Consider the following 23,459-nt stretch of genomic DNA (forward strand, 5'->3'; position numbering starts at 1 on the left):
TCGCATACAATTATGCCCCTTTTGTTTCGAACGTCCTCCGATGGCATTCATCATACGCACTGTTGTCTAATACACTTCAGAGTGCGGAACGTTATTAGTCAGGGCTCTTTGGATGCCCTGGCGGGTATATATGCACTAGTTCATTGTATGCTTTTTGTTATTAATTTCCAAGCTATAAATTTTGCTTTGCCACATTTCCAAAGGCCGATCCCCACTAAAACTACTCTCTTGTACTTGGCCCGGATAATGTGTAAGGCGGAATAGGAATGGGGAGTGGTTTGGCAACTCACCTTTTCCACGCTCGAACAGCTTTCAGTTTTTGTCTGCGGTATTTTGTTATTCTGGCCGATCCAGCAGCTCCGCCTTCCATCTGCTGCATCTTTTGTTTATGCCTCACAATGGCCTGCCGCAGGTTTTTACTGCCTTCCATTGTATTTCTGCCTGTGTGTGTTTGATTTCTGCACCCATTAGAGAGGTATGCTGAGTTCTGGAAAACATGTATATATTTGGATAGATATAGAGCTTAAACTTTACCTTATATCATCAAAAGGGTAGGCAGTTTCGCATCTGAAGAAGGGCTTTTAGGTATGCAACATATGTTCAAAATCAAGGGTTAATACCGTGGTATCTCATAGTTGCAATACTCGAGATTGTAGTTCTTACTTTTCCTCCTATCATTTTTGTTCTCTTTTCCTTCGCTGCCTGCCTATAAAATGCAATGGAATTTCATATTGCGCGAGTATATATCGGCATCAACATAATGCTCTCGGATAATAATCCCTGGCATTTTTGCGCTGCGGCACGTAAAAAATGCAGGCATACACACACAAACCCAAGCCTGTGCGTTTGATGTTTAATCAATTGAAAATGCTTGTGTGTGCCATAGATGGTCGACCCGAGCCCTCCCACTTCTTTGCCGAAAAATTGGCGCCTCAACTTGTCTGCCTGACGGCCTGCATAATGCCCCTGGTGTGGTGGTATGACGTGGCATCATGGTGGTGTGACCTAAGCCAGGGTCGGATTTCCAACTTGACTTCCGCATCGACCCGCCGGCTGTTTGCGGAGCTCAAACGGCAAACTGTGAACTGCGAACTGCAGGCGGTTCTTAAGACGCGCTCACTGGAAAAACATTAGCAAGATTGCAAGGTGCGTGTGCGGTGCCACACACCCACACCCACACCCACACCCACACCTACTGGCCTCCACATACACTTCCTTATTAAAAGGGAATTGAACGCTCGACTTGCAGGACGGCTTCCTTTTGCAGGATTCGCCTTTGCTGCTTGCCGCCTGAATGCCTCAAAGAGGAATAAAAATTACAATATCGCCGTTGCCGCCGACGATGCAATGAAAATGGAAGGCAAACAACAGGCACAACTACACCCACTAGTACACTACACGATGGGCACGGAAAAAATGGGTGGGAATCAGGATAAGTTATTTTTATATATTATATGTGGGAATAATTATTTGTCATATTTTCTTAAGAATTTGTTTATTTATATTGATTATGTATATTAGTATGATAATGTATGATAAATCATATGTAAGTATGATAAATCATAGGCATTTTAACATTGCAATCGATCCGTATTCGAACCCCAGATATTGATGGTCCCCATCGTAAAGCCTAGTTTTTCGCCCAGTGCAAAACACAAAAAGGAAAGTGCAGGTCCTTAAGCTGCCTATGGAGGCATTCATGCGTTTGTCTGGGAGCGTGCGTGTGCGTGTGTGTGTGCGTGGGAGAGTGTTTCTTGTATTGAAACTTCCTTTAATGGCTTCCGGTTATCATTATTGGCACAAGGCATTGTCCGTCCCTCTCCTGCGGCTGCGTGTCTATAAAGATTAAACGCATTGTTCTTTGTTGATTCTTTCCATCATGCAAAGAAATTAATATTCGCAATCCATTATCGTTCCTAATAGCCCACATACGTACGTACACCCACAAGCGGCATATTTAATAACCCTAATGGGCGGCTTAAAGCCTTAAAGCGAGTGACGACCTCTTCGCAGTGTCCCACTGCCCCCCTATGATACATAATCAATCAATCGAATGCTTTAAGCTGCCGACTAATATGCAGCAGGACGACCCAGACAGGGCAATATCTTTAAGTGTCCTTGCTCCTGGTACCCAGATACACACATTGATAGATGGGCGGACCCCGGGTACGTCAGCGTCATTCGCTTTGGCTAATGATGACAAATTTTTTATGGGCATTATGAACGGCAGTGACTTAAAGCGTGTGGGAATGCCTGAAGATGGCACAGGAAACAAAGTATTTACGCCAAAGTGTAATTTGCAAGCAATTATTAATTGTAGCGATTTGTGGACAAAGGCATTGTATTGCTCAAATCAAGTTTCATCGCATATTCATTTAAACATTTATTTTTTTATTCGTAATACTTTTCAATGACAACAATAGCAAAGACAACATGGAGTTTTTTCGCTGTGTGGGCCTACACTGGTGGGTAGTAGTCTGTTGCCTCTTTCGGTTTTTGCTCCATGCCGTTGGCCAACCCTTGGTCATCCTGGGCTCTTTATTAATTTGACAGCATCAACAGGAGCTGGCTGACTTGGCACGCTAATGATTGAAATGAACTCCGGCTCGGTCTCTCGGTCTCTTGGTCTCGGGACACTCCGCTTCTCTCCGGGAAAAACCAGTGTAACGCCTACCGTCTAACCGGCAGCAGCTTGATTGATGGTTATCACTCAGTGGACGCCGAGAAAAGCCACTACAAGGACGTCAGATTAAATGCTGTAGGTGTGTCATAACTTTTTCCTGCGCCTGGCGTTCCTCCGGCTCACTCACCAACGGCCCTCGTGCCGCATTGCTCCTTTGTTTGGGCGACATTTGGGCGACATTTGGGCACTTGTCATCCATCCACTGACACAAACGCCGCGCCCAGACGCTAAGTATCCCACAGAAAGGAGCTCGAAGGGACTCCGAACGTGGAATCCAAAAATATATCTGCCTTGTGAGGGGCGAATGAAAAAGGAGACAAAAATAAGCCGCCATTGGTCATGTTTGAAAGCAAATAAGGCCAATTAACAAATGCAAATACGCAGCACATATTTCTGCACTTTTTGTCGATGCCAAAAAACACAAGCTAAAATGAATCAGCGAACGACATGTGGGTACAAATTTAATAAATCTGAATGATTTGTGCGTGTCGATAGGATCCGGCATAGTATTTCGAAATGAAATGCACAAGCGCAAAACTATTGGCTTCTCACAAGTTTTAGATGCTATAAAAAATAGTTTTTTTCTAAGATATTTTTAAAAAATTAACACTTCAAACTCGCAGTCTTGAACGTTACAGATTATAAAAACTCAAAAAAGGAATCCTTTTCATACTTACTTATCAGGTGTGGCAGATAATAATGGAGCCCATACATTTGCATTTCGTGAAGGAGGCCGACAGAAGCGAGTTGGCCTCAAAATATTACACTCCACAAAGTTCCAAAATCTCGGGCGATTGTAGGCCACAAATTACGCTCTTTTTTTTCACTCAAAGTTATATTAAGCTGAGGTAAAGAGAAAACATCCTTTGTGAAAAAGAGAAAGACAGGTTACAAAGAGAGATGTTGGCTTGGAAATGCACTCAGTGAGCGCAAACAGCATTCCCGTACGCTGAATGGAAGTATAAGAGTGGAATACGGAAAGTCACTCGGAATAAAAGAGAGACTTCGTTCAAGGGCTTAAAATTAGAATTAGGAACGGATTGGGAGAATTTTTTGAAATTTCACTTGTTGCCAGCGACTAAAGACAAAGGCAATATTCGATTGAATGATAGCCCGACACTTCTAACCCTAGGAAAACATGCAATTTACAATCCCCGTCCACCTCCCTGCGTCCTGCGACAATCAAGGACATCATCACTGGGCAATGGGCGGCAGAACGGAAACGGAAAAATGAGATTTATGACGTGTACAATGGCAGGTTGAGAGCAGGTAAGGCGGCCAGCTGGAAGGGGCAGGGCCGGGAGCACTTATAAATAAAAGTATGTGTGTACATACCATAAATGCTGGGTGAATTATTAAAATAAAAGTGAAGCGGAAACGTAACAAAGGTTCGGCGGCGGCATTTATGACAGGAAAACGCGAAACGCAACACAAAGAGATTGCCGTGGCACGCATCTAAAACGAGATATGCCACGCCGGAAATAAGCGCCCATATACGAGTATACTCGAGTAGCACCACTCACTCACCCTGTCTCGCACGTGTGTGTGTGACGCTCACTTGCCCACTGGCACACTCGCCCACTGGCGCACTCGCACACCGTTATGTTTACGCACTGGCAAATCAAGATCCTCCATAAGTAAGCTTCATTTGCCAAGCAAATGTTGCCGAGAAATCGGCAAAGGAAATGGCTTGAGAAAAAGTGTGCGTAATCTCCATTGGCAGGTTTTCCTATGTTTCGTATGCTGTTACTATTTTAAAAACGTTTTCCACTAACCTAACATTCCTGTAATCTTTGCTATCCAGGCTAAGATTTCGATTTCAAAGCTTCAATCAGTATTTTTGAATATTATCTTTTTGTTATTCCTGCGGTTTTACGGGTAAATAGTTCTGCCTGAGATCTGGCACTTAGCTTTTAGATGGTACATCCGCATTTCACATAATTTCGTTCCAGACAAACCATTAGCACTAACTGCCCGGACTCTTTAAGGAAGGAAAGAGTATGAAACAGGATTACTAGTTCAACTAAATACAAATGTATGCATGTATACAAGCGCCCACTTTGGCACGACACGCCACGCCCCAATCCGCCAGCCCCATCCAATATCCCCACGACCCCCTGCCCCTCCTGCGAATTAATGTTCATTGAAGCGATCAAAATCAAGTCGACTACGTACGGCTAATGCTACGCACATTTCTTGTTTTTTTGTTATTCCTGCCAGATCCCAACCGTCGATGGGCCAAACTGCCTGTGTGAACTTTCGCTTGTTATTTGCAATTTGCCTCGACAACAATAACAATGGCGAAAACACAGAACAGGACCAGCAAGCGAGTCCCGGAGGAAAGGAGGAGCTCTTGATTTTATATGTGTGCAGGCATTTCTGTTTGTTTTCGCCACTCGCCACTCGTCTCTCGTCTCTCGTTTTTCGTCTTCGACGTTGGCTTTCGTTTTTTAAGGTCGTTTACAGCAAACATTTCGTTTGCCTAGTGGGTGGAGTGGGTGAATGCCGAAATGTATGTTATTATTATGGGGCATGTTGTTAACTACTCATACGCAAAACGCACTTTCCCATCCCCACGTCCGTTTTTGCGGACCCGAGCATAAAACGGATTTGTGAAATCGCTCGGAAAAAATATAATCAAAATTGTTTTCAAATGACTTACAATTGCTGGGGTACGTGCACTTGAAGAAAAGTGAATAAAAACTGTATTTATACCTCAAATTGTCGGAATTGATTGAGACATACATAGCTTCAAAACAAGGGAATGTATTTAAAAATAACCAAACTACATTTATTTGAAAAATTTAAATAATTTAAAAATAAACGAAAAATATTTATCTCAAAAATGATTGCGATAATTTTTGAAACTTGTCTAAACTGAAGGTTTAAAACAGAGAATCATTTGGTTTAGTTTGAATTGGGAAATATAAGTTTTGTTTTGAAACAGACAAGGACATGCATAATCGAATGTAAAATATAATATTTTAGCATCAAGAACTGCCCAATTTTCGGGGAAGTGCTGGTGTGGGTGGATCAGGCCAACACTGAGTCCGTGAACATAATTATGCGTCTCGGTCTGGGGTGTCAACTGTCAGCCAATCGCCGTAATTTAAGCCACGCATTTGCCGCTGACAACTGGAAAAATTGCCGTTTTTATGGGTCACTCCATTGGAAGATTGGTGGCTAGTTGACTGACCCAAGGAATGTGCTTAGCCGTCCCACTCCCCGGATATTTCGGAATGCGTCGAGTTAATAGCACAAGACATTGTTGGCTCGGAGTCCATTGGCAATTACTTTGCGGTCCATTATTCGACTTATGTTAAGGTAGTGCGAATTGCGGGAGGCCTTTAGAGTTCTTAAGTTTTAGATTGATTCCTTCTCTTTGTGCTGATCGAATTTTGTTCAAGGAATAGTAATAGTAAACTTAGTTGTAAGTAGGGACTGTTGGTGGAAAGCATTAAAGTATCTTTGTATCTAGCTTGCGTTCGTAGTCAGTTGCAATATTTTATGATGCCCACCATTGAACCCTCATAAGGAGCACATAAATTCACCAAAACGCAGCCAATGTATCGCTCCTTGGGAGAGCGAGAAAGCGGCTAACAATGCGGCAAAATGTTGTAGAAAAATGCCATACTCAGATGTCCTCATTTCCAGCGCCATCCCCCCAGAAACTTCCCCTTTCGCCGGCAGAGGAGACAAAAAACTACATACACATCATCATTGTCAATTGCCGGATGTGGGGCGAGTCCTTAGAAAGCACGACGAAGGCACGGGAAAAGCGGGAAAAGCAAGCAATCGCTGCCGCTGTATTCATTGTTGCCACGTAATTGCATTTCGCTATCGCAGATATTTATAGCTCCACTCGGTCAAGAGCAGCAGTTGGTAGTGGCCAATGCTTTGGCAGCAACAGATTTTCCCAGCAAATGCGGTCAACCGCAAAAGCGCAGCGGCAAAGTCGTTACAAGGATAAGGGCGTTAGAGCGCGCTGCTTGTTGTTGCCCCTGCCGCTGCCGTTGCCGCCGGGCATTAGTCCTTTCCAGGCATCTCGCTCAGGCATCTGGCATTGGGCACCGGGCATGGGGCATGGGGCATGGGGCATGGGCATCCAGGGCAAACAAAAATAAGCAATGTCTGGGCCCGATCCGCGGCGCCGTTGTCATGAAGCGTATTGAACACCGAATGGAACGGCGAGTGCAGCCATTGTCATTGCATTCCGCTCCGCAGAGGCAATGGCAAATGGAAAACCAGGCAGTGTACTCAACAAAAAAGTGGAGCAAGTTGAACCCATTGAAAGAAGAATTGAACAAGGTGGTTTCTCTGGCCTTGTCCTTAGTGCTAGTTAGTCGTGCTAGTAGGTCGCAAATACACAAATACACACCCTCAAAAAAATATTTAAAATCATTATACAAAATTACAAGTATTCTTGATCTATGATCAATTTTCTATGATTTTGTATTGAAATCGGTCATTTAATCAAATCGTAATTTTGTTTTGTTAATGGTCTTTTTCTATATATACCTACTGAAATCCACAATTTCCTATGGGTTCAAAAGCAATTATAAATTTCGGACTGGTTTCTCCCAGTGGAGCACAGCACATGCAAGATGCTATGCTGCCACATAATCAGAAAAGTACTTGGCGACTGGGCCGCATTACTGGCCCGCTTGACAATGGCCACTCGAAGCCAATTCTTATTGAATCAAGCGGGCAGACTGTGATGACCGATGAATAAGATGGCTCCGGCGGACCGTCCCAGCCTGCAAGGAGTGTGATAAGCTTTTCTGGGGCTGAAAAAGAATGTAGGGAATTGGGAAATTCCGAGAAAATTGTACAGCCACACACTGTTTTAAGTTGTTGTTTTACTACATATAAGAGGCAAAAAAGAGATGCAGGAATAATAAAAATGACTAATCAGAATAGTGGAGGATAGTGAATTAATTTTTCTTGGGAAATTATAATTGTTTAATCTATATTTTTAACAATTGGTAGTTACGGAATATAAACTTTCTCAGATATTTGCTTTAGGATGGCTTTCCCGTTAGTTTATTATGCATAACCATTCGATGTGCACTTAAATTGACTATCGTGCCCGACATTCAGTCACTCGCGCTGTTTACTCTCGAGTTTTGTGGCCTCCTTTCGGCTGCTTTCCTTTTGGGCTGGTCAAATGTATGAAATGAAAATGTGACCTCTGGACGGCTGGGTTGTTGTCCTGCTGTGTGGCTGCCTTGTTGTTGCGTTGCTTAGTTGCCCACCGCAAGCGACGATTGGCGTATAAATTTGCCACACACCACACTCCCAACCCGACGCACACACACGAATGTAAATGTTATTGCAAGCATAATTTTCTTTGCTGCCATTTCCCGTGTATAGATGTTGCGTTGTTGCAGTTGCCTTGGCGTTGCAGTTTTTGCACGTTATTCGAGCCATTTGCAGCAGCAACTACAAGCGACTGCATTGCGGCAGTTGTTGTTGCCGACCGGAGGCCCAAAGTCGGTGTCGGAGCTGGAGTAATTGCCATCACGTCGCTGGCCAGGAAGAGCCTAGTTCTGGTCTACGAAATCGGAAAGACAGCCAGGAATCGAAGAGGAGGCGGAAGAAGACGGGGTTGCAGGCAAAAAAATTACTTCACTCAAATCAGTTTAGTTTGAAATGTAATCACAGTAAGGAAGTAAACGAATTTGCTTCTGCTCAAATAGGAGTTTTTGTTTATTTTTTCGAATATTTTTTAAAATAGTAAAAATATAGTCAGAAACACCATATTGCTTGCGAATGTATCAATATATGAAAATTAATTAAATTATTTTATATTAAATGGTTTCAATCTAATTGTAAATATTTCCTTTCTCTGTCTGAGGTAGGGCTCCAGAAATATTCTAAAAATTACAATGCATTATTTACGTCTGGCCATGTGCTCAACTAATGTAGCAGCAGCTGGCAATGGGAAAAAGGCAACAGCCATCTGCCGAAATAATAAATAACAAGACAGAAGGGCTATGGTCCAGTTCCCCGACTTTCTGATACCCGTTACTCTACTAGTGGAAGTGCGAAGGAGAATTTTCAGCTTTTTGGCGGTTCGTAGGCGTTAGAGTGGGCGTGGCAAAAAAAATAAGGAAAAATATCAGAACATTTTTCAAAAGTGTGGGCGTGGCACAGTTCCTGGGATCGCGGCGTTCATACGGACAGACGGGCGGACAGACAGACGGACATGGCCAGATCGAATCGGCTATTGATCCTGATCAAGAATATATATATAATACTTTAAATGGTCGGAAACGCTTCCGGTAACACACTTTTCAACGAATCTAGTATACCCTTTCACTCTACGATTAACGGGTATAAAAAGGATATGTGAGTGTTGGCCACGTTGCTGTTGTTGCCACTTCGATGGACCGTTCTTGTTGTTGCTGTCGTTGTGGCCAATGCCATTGTCATTAGCCGTTGGGCAAATAATTTACTTTACCACATTTACTTCGATAACTAACCATTGTGTTGTTGGTACTGCCGCTGCTGCTGCTCTTGCTGTTGTCCGTTGTTGCTTTTGCTTTTGGTTCAGGCGCCTGGCGCCCGGTGGCCATTGCAATGCATTGCGACCACACGCTCACACACACAAGTACACTGGACAAAATTAGGCAAATAGCCTGACATAAACTGATGTCAGGGCGTGGCTTTTTTTTTTTTTTTCGCGCGAGTCCCACGGCCACACCTCCCGCCCAACCGACCGAGGGGCGCTGCCGTGTATCGTACGGCTCGAATCGCGGGAAGATAGACGCGATATAGAAGACAGTAAAGGACGAGGAAATATATGTATATAGTAGTAAGATCTAAGAATTCGTTAAGTACGTTAGTATTGATCGCTTTAAAAACGGCAGAGAGTCAGAATTAGAGATAATAGGATAGAATCTATTATAGTCAGAACATAATACTCTGTAGGGATCATGCAACTCATAGTTAGATCTACAATGATTTAAAATTAGAGGTACGTAATTTCCAGTAAATCTGCTTGGAACAGTGAAGTTTAGCCGACTAACCAAGTCGGGACTATCCACTTCACCACGAATAAGGTTAAAAATAAAGACTGTTCCAAGCATCGTTCTACGGTTAGCTAAGGAGGGTAAGTTAATTAACATAAATCTACTTGAATAAGGAGGTAATCTAAGGTTTGCATCCCAATTAAGGCGCCGTAAGGCAAAATGTAAGAAGTTCTTTTGAACCGATTCAATGCGGTCCGAGTAAACTTCATATTGTGGACTCCAAACAGGTGATCCATACTCGAGGATCGGACGGACTAGAGAAATAAATAAGGTTTTGGTCATGTAAGGATCATCAAATTCCTTTGACCACCGCTTTATAAAACCAAGCACACCCCTGGCCTTATTGACAATAGACGATAGGGTCCAGAAGAACACCAAGATCATCAATATGTGTTGAGTTGGTACGACAAAAGGTCATAACTTTACACTTAGAGCCATTTAAGTTTAATACGTTATCACGGCACCAGGTTTGAAAGCAATCTAGATCGGATTGTAAGTCCGAATGATTTATTATTAAGGGAAGGTCGTTAATAAATAAGGTAAAAAGGAGCGGACCTAGGTGGCTCCCTTGTGGGACGCCGGATGTGACTCGGAGAATACAAGAACGAGAATTTTTAAAGAAGACCCGTTGCGTCCTGCCATTCAGATAACTTAGAATCCAACAGGGAAACCTAATAAATCAAGGCTTAAAGTCGAAATTGCACTACACAATACAATTATGTACATAGATCTGTTTCTAATCATAATTCCTTTGTTAGACGAACTCTCTAAAAAGCTATCATGTTAGGAACTTTTCGTTGCGTTTTACGTAGTTTCTATAAAGTTGTGTGAAGAAATTGTTCTTAGTGTACTTATTGATAGCCAGACGAAGCGCGTTGGGTGGTGTGGGATTTGGTGGCGGTGGTGTGTGTGTGTTCCACTTATTGATTTCAATTAACATGCAACTGCATGTCTTCCCGTTGCAGCTGCAACATCCCCTATTGTTGCAGCCGCTTTTCAATCTTTTCATAGGCTAATGTTACACTTGTGCGTCGTTAGAGCTTGCCCTCTGACCCGCCTTGCCCCGCTCCTTTCGCCCATTGGGCGCATCGCCTGCATTGTTGTTTTCAGAAGCCAGGGCTTCGATTCGAGCCTTAATAATTATCAATTTTGTGAGAGTTTGTATATTTTGTATTTTTGTTTGTTTATTTACTTGTTTTTTGGCTTAAGGCATTTTGCTGCTATTTGCTTGGCAAACAGTGCGTATGCGTGTTGTGTTTTGCGGTCATTCAGCCAGCTAGCAACGATGCCTAGTCCTAGTAAATTGTGGCCAAGAGCCAATTCGGCCAAATGAAAACTCCAAGTTCTACTCAACTGATTAAACTGTGTATATGCTAACAGCTTTGCGGAAAATAAAAGCATTGAAAGATGATGATAACAGTTACATTTGTTGTATGCCATTTATCATTTTTGACCATGGGTATAATGATTAAAACTAGAGAGTGAAAATAAAATTAACTTTGAGCTGGATCCAACAATTTAAAGCTGAAAATGAATCCCACTGATGAATGAATCACAATTATCTTGGCAAACTCAACGACTTTCATTAATTTTTAACAAAAACTTTCATTTTATTTCAGATTTACACTTAAGTCCTAAACTGCTTTTATTTATGTACAATACATTGACGTTATTAGAGGGTCTGGGAATCATGAGCCGTCTGTGTGTGTGGTTTCGTGAGTATTTAGTTAAATAAGTTAAATTTGACTTTGCGGCCACTGTGGTAACCGCGGAATACACGGAATTCGCTGCCGGCTCATCAAAGGTTTCTTGGAATTCCCACGAAGCATACGGGTCTTCAATTCAGAGCTAATGTGATTGAATTCCTTTATTATTACTTCAACTTAAAGGTGCTCAATTGCACCTTCGACTATTTGTCCATTTGGGCTATTTTTGGGGATATTCTATGGTCAGTCTTTAAAGGCAACTGTACGATTCTTATGTATTCTGCGTGCATACTTTACTTTTTATGCTTTTGATATGTGTCTGCTTGTGTATTTGCACTGTGAGAAATCTTTAACAAATCATTCAACATGCTTGACTCAAGCTCTGAAGATTCTCTTTTTGTAGACAAAGGCTGTAATTTAAAAAATGTGTTATATTCAAAAACCTGTGTAGTTAAATGAACTTAATTAAAATATAAATTAATTTTTTTATCAGTCATTCCCAATTATATATCCAAGCTCTTGATTTGTTCTGAGTGTACGTGCGGCAAGCATTTTAAGCCCACTGCCATTGTGGTTTCCTTCTGATCCTTCGCTATCCTTTGACTCCTTTTGTTGCCTCTCTTCTTGCCTTTCTGCAGTGACTTTCAGGCCTCAACTGCCGTGGCTTTAATTTTGTGTGAATTCGATGTGCCTTTCGAGTGTATTCTTAAAAGCCCAATTTTTTCAGAGCCTTCAGGTCTACATCGCCATAGTAATCCTCGCTGGAAAAAACCAGAAACGAAAAGTATTAAATAAATACAAATTCTTGCTAAATAGTATTCAAAGGGACATTTCCTTTTCAGGGGTTTCCTTGGCCCGGCTCTTATTTGTTTAATTAAATTATTTTGTCTCTTGCCAGTCACGCTCCAAGGAATTTATGCCATGTATGTACATGGTTAACAAGTCGGGAGAATTTGATTAGGTAACGAAAAGAATTTTATTCTTATGCGCCCAACTTCTGTTTCTGTTTCTGTTCCCTCCACCTTTTTTCTTAAGCCCCTAGCAGCTCCCCGGTTTGTGTTGTAAATTGACAAAGGAAATATTTATTAAAAGCGTAATTAAAAATAATATTGTTAAAATCTTGTTACGAGCACAGCGAACGACGAGAGGGGCTCAGTCCGCTCACAAGGATTTGTGGCTTGGCCAGATGGAATAGCGCAAACGGGAGGGGGAAAGGGACGAAGGAGACTGGGACAGAGCAAAGCAACAGGACGTCAAGGATTAAAAGACGCTAGCTGGCTGGGTTGCCTTCTGGCCGCAATAACAACATTATCAGCGAACAACAAATTGCCTTTAAAGCGCAGGCAACAAGGACCAAGTGTGATGGCGATGAGCTGGCGAGGCGCGCTTTTGCTACCAGGACATGCATGTCCCCTCACCCCCCTTGGTCCATTACACTCAAAGAAAGTTAAAAATTAATTACTGCTGGAAACATATGAACTACATTTGGACAAGAAAAGGAGCAATATGTAAATCTATTGGTTTTTAAGATAGTTTTTTAATTTTTTCAATTAAAAGCTTTTAAGGCAAAATATAAAAAACTGGCCAAGGCCCGTGGTTTCTGTGTACTCGCACATATAAAATGCGCAGTGTGTTTGCGGATCTGGGCAGCGAATGCCAAAAAGCGCAAGGCTATTAAATTAAATTAAACGGAATTGACCAAAAACCAAGGACAGCTCAGAGTCCTTGTTCAGAAGTCAGCACCATAAATGTAGCGGCCCTGATAAAGATGCGGATCATGTAGTAAGGGGGTGGTCAGTGAGGGGGCGTAAGCTGCGAAATATGGCTCTTGTTTAGTGGTCCAAAATTGTTTTCTTCTATTTACGTTTCTCATTTTTTTCGGCATTTCTTGGCCACCATGGATCCCCCGCCTGTTGGTCGGCGCCCCAGTCCCTGATATATATATGTGAATATATTGACAAGCAGTCGCGGACTCTCATGTTCTGCTTCTGCGTTTGTACCATCATTAAAATTAATTAGAGTCAAAATGTTAAAAGGATTTCATTGCCGGGCGGACATCCTCACTGATCAGTCCGTTGGCTATTATCCATCAAGAGTTACTATCCTCTTTCGCACACAGTGCCTGTTCGTCAGCCCTTTCCCCATCTTGTGTCTGCACTGCGGTTGCCCAGAGACTGCTACCCAGTTACTACTTGTGCACGGAGAATTAAAGCCAAAATCTGGTCCTTGGGACCAAAACTATATAATAGGTTTGGCAATTACGAATCAAATTACCAAAGTTATAAATTTAAAAGAGGTTCGTGTATTTCGACTACAAGAAAAATCGGAGTGCTTGCTTCAGTTCTATGGGTCCATTTACACACAATACTCGGACATCCCGTTAGAAACGAATTAAAATATTTTTTAAATATGGTTACACTTCTATAATGTTAGATACCATGCATATTTAAAGACTTCAGTACATAGTTATAAGTTCATGCATTTAGGTTACAAACTTTTCTCTTAGTAATTCAATTACCTTATTCCTGGACATAAATCATTTTTGTTTATAAAACACTTGTGAGTACGAAGTGCGTTATCGGTTTGAGTCCCTTTTTTCCGCATCTAAGCTGAGTTAGCCGCAAACATAAACAGAATACACAGGATTCCTATGGCGAAATGGGACAAGCAGCAACTTTTAATTAAAGATTGCTTACTTGCTGCACTTAACTGCCAGCCCGCAGCCACAAGGAGAGCATTTCAAAATATATTAAAGTAAGAGATGGCCTCCAACGGTCGGTGTGTGGCTCCCATGAGCAAGGACCTCGGGAGTGGATACTGGTACTAAGAGCTGAGCCAAGAAGGAGCTACATCAAACTAAATGGATGTAGGCGACTTTATGCTCATATTTGCCCGAACATTCCGGGAGCTCTTTACGCGGCTTTTCGGTGCCAAAAAGAGCTTATGCGACACACACGAAGCTCTGCCTCACACACACGCACACAGACAGAAGAGAGCAGAAAATGTCCTTTTGCGATAACTTGTGCCTCGAGTTTGTATAGTTTTATAATTTTTATTTAATTAGTTTTAAAACTTTTTTCCAGTGCGCCATAAATGCAAATGCACACAAGCCCAGGTTCACCCATACAACGAGGGACATTCGCACACAGAGGCTAAAGTTAAAGTTTCCAGCTTCTATGAGTTAGTGAGAGTAGAAAGGACGCCCTACTCGATTCCAAGCCCCTCCAGGACCTTTATCGAGGGGCCACTGCCCACGGTTTCCCTGCCTCCTGACCCCTTTCTCCTTTTTCCGCTCACATTTTCCATTTCCTTTTTGCTTTTTGTAAGGCTGTGTGTGTGGCTGGTTCTGCCTGCAATTGTGTTGATAATTTGAAAATTCATTTAAAGTTTTTGTATCGCGTTTTTGTTTATAGAATCTAATGAATAATTAACAAAGTTCTTGTGCATTTGAAAAGACGTCAACGGCGAAGAAGGCAGAGACTTCCTGGTCGCCTTGAAATGCCAGCCAACTTCCCATTTGCCGCAAATATGACTGGCAAAGTTTCATGTTTACTTATTATTTACAGACTCTAACGAGTCTACAGGCGAAGAAAAAAATCGATATCGTCAACTTTCCTACTACAAAACACACGATACTTACTGCTCTGTTAAGCATTTTTTCCAAGGATATTCAAAAATTCCTTGCCTTGAAGAGTCCAAAATTAAGATAGTATAATTTGGACACTACAAAAAAGTGTGACTTGGGAAGGAAGAAAAAAAGGGTGTTAAGAATATTCAATTAAGCCGTTTATCATTAATTCCACTAATGTGGGTGTAAAACAACAGCTAACCTGCACACCTTTTTTAAGGCACTTAAAAAAAATTAGAATTGTATTGTGTTTTTCTTTATATATTTTTGTTGTTTTTGTTTTTATGTATAAAATAAAATTATAATCTTATAAACAAGGATCACTTAAATGTACAAATCTCTAAATTTTACACTTCATATTGAACGAATTCTTTCATTCCTCGATGTTTGTTTACAAAATTTTGTGTAAGTTCTTCGAGCCTGAATTTGCGGGGCAATTTCGATATGTTTTATACTTGTTGAAAACAGAAGCATGAAGAGACAAGCAAGTAAGTTCGACTCAGACAAAACGAGAGAGAATTATAGATTCATAAATTAGAAGCATAGTACAGAAGTCAACTGAGAAGTTCGAAGATGGCAGGAAAATAGATATTGATGTGATTCTAATTTCAGCTTGAGGCAGAGTAGTATATCTCCTGATTTTCATCTGATTTGTGATGTGGGGGATTTTTGGCAGGATGGGAACGGGGGATCTGAATTGATTGATCTTGTTGTATTGTTTTGTAATAATAGTTGCTGTTGTTGTTTAGTTATTGTTGTTAAAGTTGTAGGTTCTTGTTGTAGATGGTATGTTTATGAGGAGGAGGAGGCAGCTTTGGTTTTTGGCGCGCCCTTAGTGCGACCTTCACTGTTCAGTCCAGCTAAAAGTTCGCTCTTGCGGATGCTCTTCAAATCCAGATCACCGTAGTAGTCCTCGCTGTAAAAGTAAATGGGACCCAGGTAAAGAGATATGTATGTAAGAATATGCCAGAGATATGGATAAGTGAGGCGTGATTGTGATATGTGTTGAGTATAGACAGTGGAGTGAATGTGAAGACTTTGGGGGATGTGGTGATAGGTGCTTAGTGATGTAAGAGTGGCAGAAAACATCAAAATAGATTCAGAATGGTGGGCATCGGGATGCCATATGCGAAGATACTTGAGGGTGTCTGAAACAATGCTTCCCCTTTTGGTAGCAAAAATAAAAAAAAAAACACCTTAAGCAGGATTATATTTGCAGGAACTTCTTTAAATTTTCCATATGGGATCCTATGTACATATGTATGTGGTCTTTCTCGAATCACTCGAATTTAATAGAAATTGATTATATGGAACTATAATGTTTTGATATAATCATTTCTTTTGTCCTCAACTAAGGCAATCACAAAATATTTGAGTAGAAGCAAGATGAGCTCTTAACCTTTCCTATTTTAGCGTTCAGAACAGTGCCAGCCTAGGCAGATATGGAAAATAAAGATTTCAACTTACCACCCGGGAACATCCTCAGGATCCTCGCAGTTGCCAGTGCCATCACTGTCGCCAATCTTGAACACTGTGCCGATGGGGCATCCGTACTCGCGTGCCACGCCCTCCAGGCAGATGTAGTACTTGCGGCAGTCTTCGGGATGGGCGTGGCGCGAGAAGGATCCGGCGTTGGCCAGCTCACCAGCCGCCGGGCAGGAGAATCCGTTGGCCACCTCTGCAATTTAACAATTAATTTGTCATTTGACTCTGAGCACCTGTTGGATTGTCGAACCCACCTTCGTTCTTGCACTCGGGCACCTGATCAGCCCACATGCACACGCGAGCATCGCGATCGTAGGCCAATCCGGGGGAGCACTGGTATCTGGAGGGCTCGCCGTTCCAGCAGTTCCAGAACACGTCGCATTTGTTCTCATCGGGAAAGATGCCGTAAAGGCGGGAGCAGTGGGGGGTGGTGATTGGGGGCTCTGTGCAATTGGAATATAACATTTCATAAGTAATGTGAAAATGTAAGTAAAATATTATTGTATTATTAAAATTCTGCGTACATTCTGCAGCAACTTTTGCAGCACATACAATTACTTCCACATAAAGCCTAGCTTATCTCTGATTTGACTGAAAACTTACCAAGCTCTGTACGATCGCCGCAATCCACGTTGTGCAGATAGTCGCAGTTTTCGGTGAGGTATTTGGAGTCTGTGGCATCGAAAGCCAGACCGTTTCCGCAGGTCTTCAGCTCGGAAACGCCGTTGTCGCACTTCCAGTACTTGTCGCAGGACGTGTCATGCGGATAGAATCCAAAGTCATCGGGACACTTAAAGCTACTTTGGGCCACAGCTGTAGGAGATGCAATTAAAGGGTAAGGAATAAGCAACTTGATAAAACTTAGAATTCAATAAAATTACAAAGTGTAGAAAGCAAGGCGTGAACAGATTTGAAAAGTGTATAAAACGAAGTGTGCTTTGCTCACTGTAAAATTAAATTCATAAAGCTCCATTGTGGATAAAATAATTATCTTCGGCCAATTCTGGGCAATTCTAGTATATATGTACGTAATGTAATTTAATTTTACGAAAGTCACAGATGCAGATGCAGATGCAGATACACGTATCCAAGATGCTTATTATCATTATCACGGCAAGACGAGCTCGACGATGATGACGTTGGGCACGGCCGTTTGTCATGTGGCCCAAAAGGCATTCACTTTAAAAAGTCTGATGTCTGACAGAGAGACGACGGTTGCCAATAAATCTCGAAGGCAACTTTCAGCAGTCGCAGTCGCAGTCGCAGTCACACACAGATCGCTGACAGCTCAGGGCCAACTGCATTTACTTTTGTTTCGTGCGATGTTTTACTCTCCCTCGTGTTTTGGTGTGGAATTACAGCGAACCCTGTGACAGGGAGTTGAAGCTCCTGAAATGCGCAGCCAAGGACTTAAGCCCCCTCCTCTTCCGTCGCCGGCCTTGTCCGTTTTTGTGGAGTCTGAGCTCAATGCAACCGCAGGGCGTAACGAACTAAATTGCATTTGTACATCTAACTAACGCGGTATTTACCGGCATTTTCTATATATCTGGGATGCAAAATCAAATGGCAGCAGTCAAAAAATAATTACCCCCGTATAGTCTGGCATTGAAAAGAAATTCGCCCGTTTGGTTTCCTGTTTATGTGTGTGTGATAATCTAATTGCAAAGCCGCAGAGTTGCGGTCACGTTTCATTTCCAATGTGCACTGTTCAATCAAAAGTGCGCATCAATTGCCTAAGCCGGGGGCTAAGTCCATGGTCAGGCACCACGTGGGCTCCCAAAAAGGACCCACGATGGGCGCCATAAAATCAGGTGCAAATCGCCTGGGAAACCACATGAATGCAACAATTGAATGAAAACATAGAAAAATCAACTGGTTCGCTGGTCTGCATAAACAACATGCAATTTTCATTTTGTGTGCAAACTAATCAAATCTCAAATTTTACATTTGCCCAGATTCTGGGATCATGAACAAGCTCGTATAAATCAAAACTCTGGCTCCCACAAAATTATTTGCGGACTTTAATTAAAACTGTTATTTTCGCTGCGTATTTATTTTTAGCGAAAAAATGCTGTATTGCCACACATACATATGTACATATATGGTTGGCTTAGGCAGTCATTTAGCCAGCTCGGAGTCGCAAAAAACATTGATTGTTTACTCGGTCTACGTTTTGCGCATCGCATTTGATCGCATTTGTTTATTGTAATTTTGTTAATTACGCAGTTTGGTCGCAGCCACAATTTAAATTTGAATTTAATATCGCAGCTCTTGGGCTTGTTATGGTTTTTAAATTCAAGGAGTTGCAATTTATTACCCTCGTTCTCCGAGTCGTTCGCGATTAGTCTGCGACATCAATTAGCCGGACATTTCGTGGTTCGAGGACGGCCATTGGCTTGCACTTAGTCCGGTAGCTAGAAACCTTTGCCACTTCAGCAGCAAAACAACTTAGTTTCACCGGCAACTCTGCGAAAGAGTGCAAGAGTGCCAGAGTGCCAGTTGCCTTTTGCAGCGGAATGCACAGGAATGGACCGCACTAATGCCTTTGTACACATGATGATTGCGCACTTAAACCCGTGTGTGCTACCGGCCACATGTTTTCTAAGCAATTACAGAGACACCTGGTGTACAGTGTGTATGCGCAAACTTTAGCCAAGAATAATGTGGCAAGCCAGCAGGCAAGAAACTGTAGTAAGGGCTTTATAATTTCGCATTCTCAAATTTATTTTAAAAACACTTATAAGTACGCTTAGTTCCAATCTGTATCAAAGATCAATCTGTGTCCAGACTTGGGTTGCATTGAGCAGCTTATTGTTTTCTGGAGAATTCGTGTTATTTTCTTGAAAGCTTGTAGTAAAAAGTAGGATTTGAAGTCCAACCCACTAAATGACTCACATACTTAACACTCTGTTCAAATTCAGTTGAAACCGATAGCATCTAACCATATCACGCGCTATTTCATTTAATTATCTAACAAGAGCTGAGATTTTGTTGACATGACATAACGCTAAACTAGCCTCGAGCAAACCGCAAGACGATCGAAAACGAAAACGAAAGCCAAAAGCCCAGCTAGCCCACATTCTCGTTGAGAACCGGTTTGGCCAGATTCTAGACCGACCACTAACCCACTCTGAAGTCTGGCAATCGGGTGTCTTTTGTTCTCGGCGGTGCCGCCCGGCGCACCTTGGAAATAAATAGATTGACCGGCATGCCAATGCAATTCGAGTGTACGAGTACTGCATAGGAGTCACAGTCTGCACAATCTGCACTGCAATCCACGTGAGCCAGCGAATTATTTATAAGCTAGTTAGACTGATTGCCTGGTGTGGCAGGCCATTTAATTTAGTGTTTGGCCATAATTGGTTTATCTATCAGTGCGGAGCGCTTAATTACATTTTTTGCTCCTTTGGTGCAAACAATGCGGATGGGTGTCTATGTGGCTGTTTATGTGCATTTAAATAATATATTTTTATTGACATTTTAACAGTTAAACTGACATTTGTGTTGGTCTTATTGGTTGATTGCACACCATTGGCATTGGATGACCCCGGTCGCTGTTTATCATTCGTACGTCCGGTCGTCCATTAACATAATCATTTAATTAACCAAAAATGTACACAGCCCTGGCACAATTTACAAACTCTGCAGAGCTTCAATAAATGAAATTAATTTATTTGTTACACAAATGACAGACATGTCAAGATGCAAATGAATTCATAATTTGAAATTATTAAATGAATGTGTTAGTCATATAGCCAAGTGCCCATGGTTTTAAAAAATGCATTGCCATAGTCTGTAGTTAGATGCGAAGCGTATCGATATTCCTTTTATCTGCAATCCGCAACCTCGAGCTACATATCTCAGGTCGTTCTGCCGGGAAGATACTCGTGACGTGACAAATGATGACAATTTCCCATCGCATGCCGGCCAACTCAGTTGTCAGCCCATAAATACCAGTATCAGCGCAATGAACCCCGATCGAAGGGCGGCGGCCCACCAGCATTTGGCATGCAGGCAAATTAGGAGGCATTATGAAGGACCCGGACCTATAATCGCCCTCAGCTCCTGCTCCTGCTCCTGCTCCTGCTCCTGCGGTTGCAGGTACAATCGGAGTCAGAGTCGCAGGTTGCCTCTTTTGGAGGCACTAAGCGGCACAAGTGTGTATCTATCATTTGCCTGGCTGTTTGCAACTCTAGCTGGCGTGGTGTTATTTTTATCGCTGTTTGTCTTCTTGTCTGGCAAGACATCGCCGCCGTATAAATCAAGAAAATTGCTGACATTTAAGCACGTTCCGTTGGGGAGCCTTTGGCCCGTTAGGTATTTACATTTGCCCGGCAACAACGGCACTCAAGTATTTCCGCTAAATGTTGCCGTCTTTCAAAAACAGTTTTTGTATACGCGGCGCCGACAACATCGTAATGATATTTAAATATTTGCCCACATTGTTGTGGGCCTGCTGTCCGTATGTGGGTTAATCTGTATTTGGATAGTTCAGTCTATTGTTTGTCTTTTACTTGATAGTTGTTGGCCGGGAAGTGCACATAAGGATACTCAACCGATTCGATGATGTATACAAGTTTTGAAACACAAACTATATTGAAATTACATTCCGATTAACATTTTAAAATTTTTTTTTGGAAATGGAATTGGCTTCAATGCTACTACATGTAATACTTTTAATCAGTGCGGAAGAGAGTCGACATAGTACGATTAGCATAAGTAAAATTACACTGTAAAAGTTGCAGTAATAAATCCAACTATATTTGAATCATTATACAACAAGTTTGAGTTCAACATATAAGAAGTAAAGAATTTTTCAAATAAAATGTTGTATATTTTTCATCTTGTTTGTGTCACTAGAAATCCCCAATAAATATATTGGCCCAAGAAGGATTAGCCGGTTTTCATGTATTTACCGCTGTATAGATATGACATTAATTGGAATTTAACGGATCGACGCTGGCGTTTTAAAAAGAAATTGATTTTCAAAGCACGACGGTCCCCGCCAAAATTGGCATGCAAATTGAGTTTTAAAAGCGTTGTATTTTGGCCCTTCCCGAGGTTGGCCATAAATCAGCATAGATAGCCGAGCGCGTGTGCTGGCCTGGCCTAATGCAACCTATAGAATTCGGCACGCCCAGTTGCATGTCGGCCCTTTTCATTTGATTTTGTTGCCACAAAATAAAAACCGTTCAGGCGTGACTTGCTGCCGTGGCCTGTGTGGCAATAGAGAATAAGCAAAATAAAAAATAGCAAAATGGCACAATTTATTTTGTTTGTCTTTGGCCACTTTTTTTCAGCGGCGGTTGGTGCTAGTTTTTGATACCGAACCGCAAGAGGGGAAAATAATCAAGAGTCGAATGCGGAAATTTATTGTGCTCGCTATCGTTTTTTTGGGAATATTTACCCCTTTAAATTGTTTATCGTCGCGATTAGCAGCCTGGTTTTCGAAAACTAAAATGGCAGTTGGGCCTTAAAGTCTGACTTTCAAGTTGGCTTGAGTGAGTTAAACTGGCGAGTGCCGATGCATAATTAATGCCAACTTGAACTTGAAAAAGTATTTATATTTCGGTCTGTTGTTAAGTTTAATAACTTGGAAATTACTGGTAATTAAATTGAGTAGAGAAATTGCTTTTACGGCCATGCTCGACTTGGCAGAAAAAATGCATGGCACGCAATTCGCAAGCATTGTTATGTTGAATAACCAAAAAGCGAACGGGTTTGGATTTGGCTTTTGAGGAGTGGCTACATAGTTGCGTAGTTCACATTCCTGAGCCTATCTCATCTTTTAGGAGGCTGCTTTCTAAAGTGCTTTTCAATGTCAATGTCAGAATTGGCGAGTTCCGACTTGACCACACCTTACGTCTTATGGCATATTCGAAATTGGAGTTCGACAAGCTGCGAGCTGGTTATCTAATGCAGCCCGAATCTTAATATTGATTACCACACCGATGCCAATTTCGCAATCGAGTTGCAGCGGAGCTAGACGATCGTCGCTGTTGTAACCTCTCCCAGCTTTTAAGGCTTTCCGATGAGGTAATGAAATCGAACCGAATCGAATGCAGAGATGCAGAGAAACACCGATACAGATACGCGGATACAGATACTCTGGGTCACAATCGCCACTGTGTGTCTGCGTGGAAAACTCTGCCTGGGTTGGGACTTGCTCAATTGCATTTTTCTCTGGTTGGCTTCGCTTTTCGTTTCGTTTCAGCGTCTGGGTTTTCGCTTTTCGCTTTTCGATCTCGATTTGGTTTCAGCTTCAGTTTTAGCTTCGATCGCTGGTAAAAGTGGAGCAGTGATAGTTGATTTACCCGTCGTTGCACAAGCACACTCTCGATTTTTGCACACTGATTTTCAGCACTCAAGTGTCCTTCATGTTGCGCAAGCGGAAAAGCATTTTCCACTAGCCGCTCCTCTTTCTTTTTTCTTTATTTCACTTAGCTAGCTAAAGATACATACCGGCTCCGAATAATGCCACAAACACCACGAGAAACTTCTTCATTTTGCGAGTGTAGTTAGTTGTATTTTAGTTGGAATCGGGACCGACGGAACCGCACTTGAAAAAACTGAGACTGAAACTCAAGCTCAAAAACTCTGAACTGACTGCGCTCCACTGGCAACGCGACTTGAAATGTGTGTGGTTTCCGTCGAGCGGTAGCTTTTTATACCGCTGCGCATGCGCAACGTCGCGAACTATCCACACGTAAACGTCGCCGTTGCTGTCGCCGCGACGCTTACGTCGGCTTCTGCGTCGGCGCGAGCAGCGACATTGCAACGGTATTCGTAGCAGCCAGCTTTTCGCTCGCTGCGTGGCGAACCTCTCTCCTTCACTCTCTCCGTCCTTTTCTACAGAGCTTACCTGTTTGGTATGCTGGCAGCGACGTTGGCAGAGCAGCCCCAGTCGCAGTCGCAATCGCAGT

The 23,459-nt window shown here is 42.2% G+C and overlaps 1 protein-coding gene and 1 long non-coding RNA gene across 3 annotated transcripts; both read right to left on the minus strand.

Moving 5' to 3' along the window:
* Window positions 1-2,450: 2,450 nt before the first annotated feature.
* On the minus strand, window positions 2,451-4,416 carry LOC122621773. Its single transcript, XR_006326249.1, has 4 exons — window positions 4,211-4,416; window positions 3,361-3,526; window positions 2,811-2,973; window positions 2,451-2,733 (listed from the first exon to the last, which is right to left on the minus strand). It is a non-coding gene; the product is annotated as an uncharacterized LOC122621773 (long non-coding RNA).
* Window positions 4,417-11,357: 6,941 nt separating this feature from the next.
* LOC122620164 (protein obstructor-E) lies at window positions 11,358-23,159 on the minus strand. Of its 2 annotated transcripts, none has more exons than XM_043797497.1 (5): window positions 22,999-23,159; window positions 17,140-17,349; window positions 16,791-16,979; window positions 16,519-16,729; window positions 11,358-12,184 (listed from the first exon to the last, which is right to left on the minus strand). In XM_043797497.1, the coding sequence occupies exons 1-5, from the start codon at window positions 23,039-23,041 to the stop codon at window positions 12,130-12,132; spliced, it is 708 nt and encodes a 235-aa protein (XP_043653432.1). In that variant the 5' UTR covers window positions 23,042-23,159; the 3' UTR covers window positions 11,358-12,129. The 2 variants fall into 2 exon arrangements, with proteins under 2 accessions (XP_043653432.1, XP_043653431.1); XM_043797496.1 differs by lacking the exon at window positions 11,358-12,184 and adding an exon at window positions 15,337-15,967.
* Between the last annotated feature and the right edge of the window lie 300 nt (window positions 23,160-23,459).

The sequence above is a fragment of the Drosophila teissieri genome, chromosome 3R, assembly GCF_016746235.2.
Source record: "Drosophila teissieri strain GT53w chromosome 3R, Prin_Dtei_1.1, whole genome shotgun sequence".
Classification (NCBI taxonomy): Eukaryota; Metazoa; Arthropoda; class Insecta; order Diptera; family Drosophilidae; genus Drosophila; species Drosophila teissieri.

Excerpts from the sequence above, each read along its gene's own strand:
- LOC122620164 (XM_043797496.1), bottom strand. The coding sequence starts at position 23,041 with ATGAAGAAGTTTCTCGTGGTGTTTGTGGCATTATTCGGAGCCG. Across the intron at positions 17,350-22,998 it reads TGTGGCATTATTCGGAGCCG|CTGTGGCCCAAAGTAGCTTT; the intron begins GTATGTATCTTT and ends CATCTCCTACAG. Across the intron at positions 16,980-17,139 it reads CGGCGATCGTACAGAGCTTG|AGCCCCCAATCACCACCCCC; the intron begins GTAAGTTTTCAG and ends CCAATTGCACAG.